An 8,224-nucleotide genomic window follows, 5' to 3' on the forward strand; every position below is an offset into this window, starting at 1 on the left:
AGTGGAGAATAAATCAAATACATACACGCATTCATACATACCTTTAGTAAGTGAATATACACACAAAACACACACACTTACTTGCACATCAGATTGTTCACAGGTAATCAATTAACAGGCAGCAGTTTAACAGCCCAAGCATGGGAGATAGTTCAGTAACCAGAATAAAAGAACCTGAGCAACCTTTGGCTGAACGACCACACTAAAAGCTAGGGCCATCATGTTAAACACCTGAGATGGCAGAGTTAAAGCTTTCCTTTCCTTCCCAAACTTGCCATTAATAAAGCCAGGTTATGGGATGAGGAGCTGAGAGTGCAAAGCAGGAGCTGTCGTTTGCAAGAAGAGTCAGCTGGCAAAGACAGAGCCCTTGTGGGTTCACAACCTGGTAAGGATTTGAAAGTCTTCCCCCTCCCAGCATTTGGCATCCTTCCTACTTGAGGGACTTCCTATCATTCATGTCTTAGCCTCCTTCATGATGGACTGCCAAACTGTCTGGGAGAGCAAATCCCAGTCAGGATTATACCACTGTCAGAAACAATTAAAGAGTCTGGATCTACCTGGGCTCCTTGTGGAGTTCAGATTGTCTTCTAACTGAGCACAGGTTTCTTCCCTCCCTCTTCTTGAGCCTAGGCAATGAAAGAAAGAACAGAGGAAGAGCCAAGATACTCATTATGTTGGCCTAAAAGGATCAAGTTATAAACGTTACAGATGCATATTCAGATTTTTTAAATAAGCTGTTAGCTCTTGACACTCCAAGACAGATAAAGAAACAGGAAAGCTTACAATGGGTGAAGCACTGAATGTTTCTTGGTCCAGAACATTCATTTACTTCTTTTCTAAAACACAAGCACAGCATTTTATGGCCATCTCAACAAAGGAAGCAATTGCGGAGGCCGGTTCGAACCAAAAGGCCAAATCTTACAGGCCATTGTGCCCGCACCAGAAGACCATTCTATGGAAGACATTTCAGATTTAAAGATGGCTGTCCTGTGCATTTAGGTCCTTTGGGAATTACAAGAGTGCATCCCTGAATGGAAACAGCATGGCCCCAGAATCAAGTGAGTAAACATGTCCCTCTCTCAGTTCACAGGACCATTTTTCTTTTGTATGATTTTTCACATCTTTCCCAGTTAAGCTTCAAAGCCAGTAAAACTTCCAAAGCTTGCATTATGTATTTTGTATTTTTTGTGGACTGTATAAAGCAGGGGTCCCCAAACTGTGCCCTTTAAGAAATTTTGGACTTCAGCTCCCAGAAGCCTCGGCCCTATTGGCCAATAGTCTGGGATCCTGGGAGCTGAAGTCCAAAATCCCTTCAAGAGCACAGTTTGGAGACCACTGATATAAAGCTATTGTTGTTTTTTTGGATTTTCAATTTTGTTGTGCATTGGTTTTAATGTTTTAAAAAAGTACTATGATTTGCAGTAACTAAATGCAAAACCGGCAAAAGTAGCAACTAAATGCAAAACCTAGAATGGGATTGGAAAGTGTCACTATATATGGATCTAAAACATCTTACCTTTCAGAAATGAGATCATTAAATTGATAGGTTCTTGGTCTGCTGTGCTGCAGTTGTATTTGTAACCATGTTCCATAAAGCAAGGACTGACTGCATCATATAGAAAGATAAGATGGGTGAAGCTGAGGAAACTGTAAGGCTCACCAGCATGTCCTTGGCTCTGACTCTTGGGAGTGTAAATCACATACGTTGGCAACTTGAGCTGATACGTTCTGCAAGCATCGCTGGATTAATCGGCATCAGAGAACATGTGAATTTATTCCTCTGAAAAGCTGGAGAGTTGTTGCAAAGGAAAGTACCAAGGAAACCATATATTGTGTGTGTGTGTAGAGCTGTACAGAAAGAACGATTTGTTCAAAAAATTAGCAAAAGTGACCTGGAGGAGTGATCAGTGGGCAGGACCTCTTTCTCAACTTTCATCTGCTACATTACATTGGATACTGTACATCTTGGATACTTGTCCTTTCAAGGCTGATGTAAAATGGGGCTTTTCTAAGGGGGGAGTCTCAACCATCTTCCCCCACTCTGACAGTGTATGGCCTACTGCTTAGTGTCAGTGGGATCTCCCAAGTTGGCAGTTCTTGTAACAGGAACCAGAAATTAGCATTTTCAATATTATTTGCAGAAAAAGCAGTTAAGCGGACCATGTTGGGAGGGTAATTCTGTCTAAAGCGGTCATTTAATCTCTCCCCCGTCACGGCAAATTAAGTCGTAGATTCATTCCACTCTGCATCTGTCATGGGACTCTGGATGTGCCACTCAGTTCATTGTGCTCATTTGCCGGCTGACACATTTAAACATTCCTCAGTGTGGGACAGGCTGCCTGTAAGGTTGCAAAGTGTCTTATAAACTGACAGCTTTTTCCCCAAAGAGGATGCTTGTGTGACACACGGATGTGACCAGAAATTCAAAAGAAGCACTTTGAGTGACTTTTCCTCCAGGTAAAGAGAGATTAGTTAGTGCTGTTCAGCTAACAGGAAACTCTGAAGGCTGAATGTCCTCTGTCTACTATTCTTTGCCTCACAAATAACTCTGGTGCTATCAAGTCGGAGTACAGATGTAGCTCAGTTAACAAAGCAGATGTGTTCCTGGGCTTCAGAAAAATTGCTAGAAATAACATGGAATGAATAGACAGGTTCTTACACAACAACATGATTACATTTTAGTGTCTCCAGCGCATTAATGGGAATGCAAAATTAAAGTTGTGAGAGTTTATTGCATATGTAACAAAAATGAACATGACCTCCTGGGCCCAGCCTACTATACAATCACGGTTTATTCCAGCTGGCTCCATAACCACGTTAAATAGGACTAGTATTTCTTTAAATACTTTGATTTAGACATAAAATGAAAAACATTAGTGTACAACTTCCCCCTCCCCACACACACACACACAAAATAAAATCCGCAATAAAAATGGTGAGAAGAGTAACAAGGGTAGCAGCAATACTTAAAAACGAGACATTACAAAATAATAAGTTAAAAAATACATTATAAAGTGGTTGAGGAACAAAAAAAAAATTAACAGAGTAAAAACAAATTACATACTGCATTTTCTGGAAAACTTTCTGTGCTCTACAGTGTAGGATCCTGGGTACCGGAGCTAAGGGAAGGCGGGGAGGGAAAGCTGACTTTGAATTAGAGTGGAGGTTTCATAGACCAAACCCAATGCTGAGCAAGCGGTGTCTTTAAAAACAAGAAGTTGGTCCAAAATGTTCCCGTTTGACTCAGAACTACTCATACATTCCCAATTTATAACACGAAAGGAGTGGTGATTTCCTACATCCCTGAGTGCATATATACGCTGGATGATGCATTTCAGGGCAAGTAAACAAAAGACCCCCATAGACACAGAAAGACTTGCATGACTGGACTAGTTGCTAAACCCTGCTCTTACCAGAGGTACCAAAGACTATCTTGGGTGGCTTTCAATATGCTCATTTAGATAAAGGAACAGAAAGCACACAAACCCTTCCAGTTTCTCTGTATCTCCACCGTAACTGAAATAGCAGTTTCTCATCTCCTACATGCAAATGTTGCACTAATGGCAAGACACAGCTGCAGAGGGACAGGCTGCTTCCACTATCCTTCAATACATCAATTTGCCTTAAAGGCAGATTTCTACTTGCCTGCTGCAAACCTGCTTCAGATACTTATCTTCTACAAAGAGGGGACAGGTGAGAATATAATTCAACTTTATTTTGCATTTTCTGCTTGGATAGTTTAGCTGCTAAAAAGCCTGCAGTGAAGACAAAGCTAAAAGCTCAGCAGTCTACAGCCTGCAAGAAAGATCTCACCTTCCCACTAGTTTTTATAGCATCCTTGTTGGTGATGTGGGACGTTCAGTCTGAACAGGAGCAAGCGATCTATGTTTCTGTCACCGACAAAATGAACAAAACAAAAGCAAACCCAGCAAGAAAAGCCAACCCTTTTGCCTAGCTTGCTTCTTTCTGTCAATCCCAGCTGAGCTTGCCTCAAAAGCCAATGTGCAGAATCACAGCACACTGCCTATTCTAGCTCTTGGTCGATAGATCCAGTGACACAAAATCTTTAGGGCACAAAAATGGGAAACATAAAGTAGATTTTAGAGACACACTACTTACATCTGCCTCGCTATGACCATAGGAGAGGCTATGTACTCTATGTGGTCTGAACATCAACCCAGTCCTGATTCTCCTGCTACCTTTGGAGTGCTGCTGTCTTTCCTGACATATGTTACCTCCTCATTTCACTTGTCCTCAGTTTCTGATGCTCCTGGTGCAAAATGGCTCCAACCACTAGGATGATGCAACCAGATGCAAAGGTATTGCAAACAACAGCTTCACAACATGCAAGTGTCAGTATTGCTTTTGCTAATCCTGCGTGGCCAACTGCATCATCTCTATGTTTGAGGACATTTCTCTTGCACTACAGACCTGTATAGAATAGTCTCTGCAAACATTTGCTCATCATTCATCTCTATAATCATACTGTACATTTAAATTCCATTGACAGAGTTAAGCATGAACAACAAAGAGATTAATCATCTTCTATGGACAGCATTTGATCTCCAGAGGATTTGGAAAACAGAGCCTCCAGATTGCCATTATCCAGAGGATTGCAAAGATGCGTAACTAAACATTTTAATTCCAAATCCCTCAGACTCTTTTGATACCCTGCAACCTCCCCAAAGAACTCACAATGCAGTTAACTGGTCCCTTAAGTGTGGCTGGATTTCAAAGTCCATTCCATGTTATGTCTTAGGTCACCTATAAAAAAAAACCCAGCCCTTTAGCCACATGGTGCAAATATCACAAAATATTTAAGTTTTCCTTTTTCAAATATCATCCTCATATTTCCATCACCAAACCACAAAAATTACGGTCAGTTGAACAAACGGAAAAGAAAGATTTCAAGATTCTCACAAGTAACCAACTTGAATTTGTCCTATCACAGTTTAAAGCTATTATCAATGTCAATCTGTTTATTTTTTTTAAATTGACAATAGATATATCTTTGTAGACCATAGAGCCATCTGATTTACAACTGAAGCTCAATGCTTTATCATCCAAAGCATCGCATGTTAGTATGCATCTTTGTATTTATCAAGGGAGTCAAGGGGTCTTTTGTCCCAGGTCTACCAAGTCACTTCTGATGCTTAGTCAGTCTTTCTGCCAAGAAATGTGTTGTTAAAAATACTGCCTTGCTGCCTGTTGTGCAAAGTAAAAAAAAATGTGTTTGATTCAATGTAACCTGAGTGCTTTGGTTCTTCTCTCACAGGAAGTCATGGGAAGCCACTCACTTTAAAACAACCTTGCACAATAGCTTCAGATGTATACTGGGGTGAGGAGGAGGAGGAAGGGAGAAAAGAGGCTAAAAGCAGGACTTTGGGTTACTCAATAGCCATAAGTTAAAATGACTGTGTTAGTCCTTTATTCATTATATACTCTTAATAGAGCCTTCTCCATTCCTGATGGAACTAGGATTTCTGCAGTTTCAAGTCAATGAAAGCAATTGAGAAAACAGTGCCAGGGGCAAAGAAATCTTTCAGACTGCTAAGAACTTGAGTCATGCCCCTTGCTGCATTCTCTAACATATCCCAGTAATCGCGTAAGTGAGAAATAAGTCCACCAAACAAATCTGTCTCATGTAAAAGCACCCAAAATGAAAACTCACCTCCCAATTTAAGATGGCTTGGATTCCTTCTGTTTTCCTCCTCTTAGAAGCCAAGCCACCACACTCACACAATATGCTTCCTGCCAAGGAAGAACCCTTAGTTGTGTGTGTGCCTATGGAATCATTCTCTGCTACTCATTCTTTAATATGTATTCTGAAATGTGCAACTTGGAATTCCTTTGCCAGTCTCATTTCCACAGCTTCTGGACTCTACAAGGGCTCAGGACTGCGTTAAGACAAAACATCCATATACACCTACCAGTCAAAAGGTCCTCAGCAAACCAATCTCAAGATACTCAACTACAGTATGATACTCCTATAAAAAAAGACCACAGGTCATTGACCTTATCACAATATGTGTTACAAGTCTAGCAGAATATCTTGGGTAACCAAAACCAAATGCTGAGCCTGACTGCCTTTACTTTTGTGGGGCATGAGGAAAAAAGGCAGGAATTATTGTAACAAAAGGGAGAAAAACATGGTTGGAAACCACCAAATAAAGCCCCCCTCCCCCACAAGACCGCCACAGACGGGGGAAACAGCAGCAGATCCCCCCAGTTGTTGAGTGTCCCAATGCTTTGGACAAAAAAGAAGTTCACAGCAAGCTTCTTCTTACAGCTTTTGATTTGGTGGTCCATGAGCTAGTATCTGTTTCCTTTGGTTGCCCAGTCACTCCACTGCAAACCCACATGTCTCTTCCACAGCTGTCAGTAGCTTCTCATAAAGCTTCTCATAGGACTCATAAGGCGGAATGTCAATTCGGTTAAAGCTGCAGAAGGTGAAATTATCCATGTTAGTCTGCTGTCATTTCTGACCAAACATTTAAGCTTGAACACTTTACCTGGCACAAAATGGTATAAAGGGATGGGGAAACATCCAATGGAAAAAAAAGGAGGTGGCATTTTGCTTTCAGAGGCACCAATTATAGGCAGAAGGAAGGAGAATGAGAGAGCTAAACATTAAAAGACAACTTAAGCCTTCTGATACAATTTTTGGGTCATCATTTGGCTTTAAAAAGTGATTCTGAATTCTTCTGACAGGAAAAGTTAATTTCTGGATAAAATAAAATATTAAACACTGAGTTTAGCATAGGAGTATTATGGTTGAAAGATCAAGAATACGAAACAGGTGTTTTGCTAAAGCAGTCAAGTTCACCAAAGACTTGCCAGGAATACAACACAGCACACAAAATACTGCTTTTTTTTTTTTAAACTAATTTATGGTGTTTTGGGTGTGTTGTGCTGGAAACCATTGCTCAGATACAACATCTTTCAATTCCCAAATGAAAGATAAATCTCATGGGAAAGAATATAGTAGCCATTCCAACATCCTGATCATGCAAAAGCAACAGATTTTTCTTCTTCATTTTCCTTTGCAACATTCCAAACATGTTTACCCTTGCAAATACATGCTCCGAATCCCACTGCAAGTAAAACAGGATTGGGTGGAGAGAGAAAAAACAGTAAACACACCCCACCACTGACTGTTTCTCTACCTTAGAGGGACCCTTCCCTAACCACATTCTCTTGCAGATGGAGCACCGGAGTGGTCTGCAACAGTATTTCCTTTCGGTGAAGGTTTGCTGTTTCATCTGGGCACACTCAAATTCTATCACACCCTTATGGAAGGAAAAGCAATCTTACCAAGTATGAGCTTTTGGAAGGTTGTCTGTGTTTGCATCTATCAAATGGATAGTGAAGAGCCTGGGTCCTGCGGCGCCTGTAGAACCTTGCAAACAGACATTCTAGTTAAGGCCCTTCAAATTTACAGCTATCCCTCACCAGCCATTTCTCTGCATCATGAAAGGAAAGAGCAGGAAAAAACTACATAGAGCCTATGTACAGGTGCAAATGTATACGTACACATGCAAATGTACACACATTTATGCAGCACAAGGCACTAGCCTACAGCGAAATAGAATTGGAGTTGGCACATATCATTTGGGAAGAGCCAGAGAACATATACTTTGCATGCTGAAGATCTCCAACTGAACAGGTACCAGAAAAGACACCAGACAGCCATGACTTTCCTAAGCTCTACTATAGCCTAACCCAGTGTAAATCAGATTTCCTAACTGCAGGTGGATTCCTCCAAAGGAGATTTTTAAGATACAGTTATATAAATGCACTATTGGAGGGGAACGTGCGAGGGTTTCCTTGGATCAAAATGGGTCCACTCCCATTCGTCTGCCACCCCCCTGTGCCAGGGTGCTAACTCAGCCTCCCTAGCAGTCACCTTGCAAAGCCTTGAAGCCCTGAAGTGGAACCCGCGTCGAGCCCGTCACAAATTGCAGCAGCCTTGCTCTCCTCTCTTCGTCAAAGGCCTCCACTGCTTGCCAGAACCACTTGACAATATTGCTGTCCGCCATGCAGTGCTTTAGACGTGTGTTGGACTTCCAGTCATTCAAGTCAATTTTATCCAGGCCACCTATTATGAGCTGTTGTATCCCAAACAAAACAAAAATTTTCAGTCACAAACACTAGAAGAATAACATGAAACTGAACATTTTTCCACAAGAACAGAGCTTGGAAAAAGTTACTTTTTGGAATTACA

The 8,224-nt window shown here is 41.2% G+C and overlaps 1 protein-coding gene across 1 annotated transcript in view; it reads right to left on the reverse strand.

Moving 5' to 3' along the window:
- Nucleotides 1-2,712: 2,712 nt before the first annotated feature.
- Nucleotides 2,713-8,224, reverse strand: part of SMURF1 (SMAD specific E3 ubiquitin protein ligase 1) — a 41,952-nt gene continuing 36,440 nt past the window's right edge. Inside the window, exons 17-19 of the mRNA XM_042437823.1 lie at nucleotides 7,907-8,108; nucleotides 7,315-7,399; nucleotides 2,713-6,440 (exon numbers count right to left, since the gene is read on the reverse strand). Coding sequence (XP_042293757.1) covers nucleotides 6,341-6,440; nucleotides 7,315-7,399; nucleotides 7,907-8,108 — 387 coding nt within the window. The 3' untranslated portion in view covers nucleotides 2,713-6,340. The remainder of the gene's footprint in view (nucleotides 6,441-7,314; nucleotides 7,400-7,906; nucleotides 8,109-8,224) is intronic.

This window comes from Sceloporus undulatus, chromosome 8 (assembly GCF_019175285.1).
Source record: "Sceloporus undulatus isolate JIND9_A2432 ecotype Alabama chromosome 8, SceUnd_v1.1, whole genome shotgun sequence".
Taxonomy (NCBI): Eukaryota; Metazoa; Chordata; class Lepidosauria; order Squamata; family Phrynosomatidae; genus Sceloporus; species Sceloporus undulatus.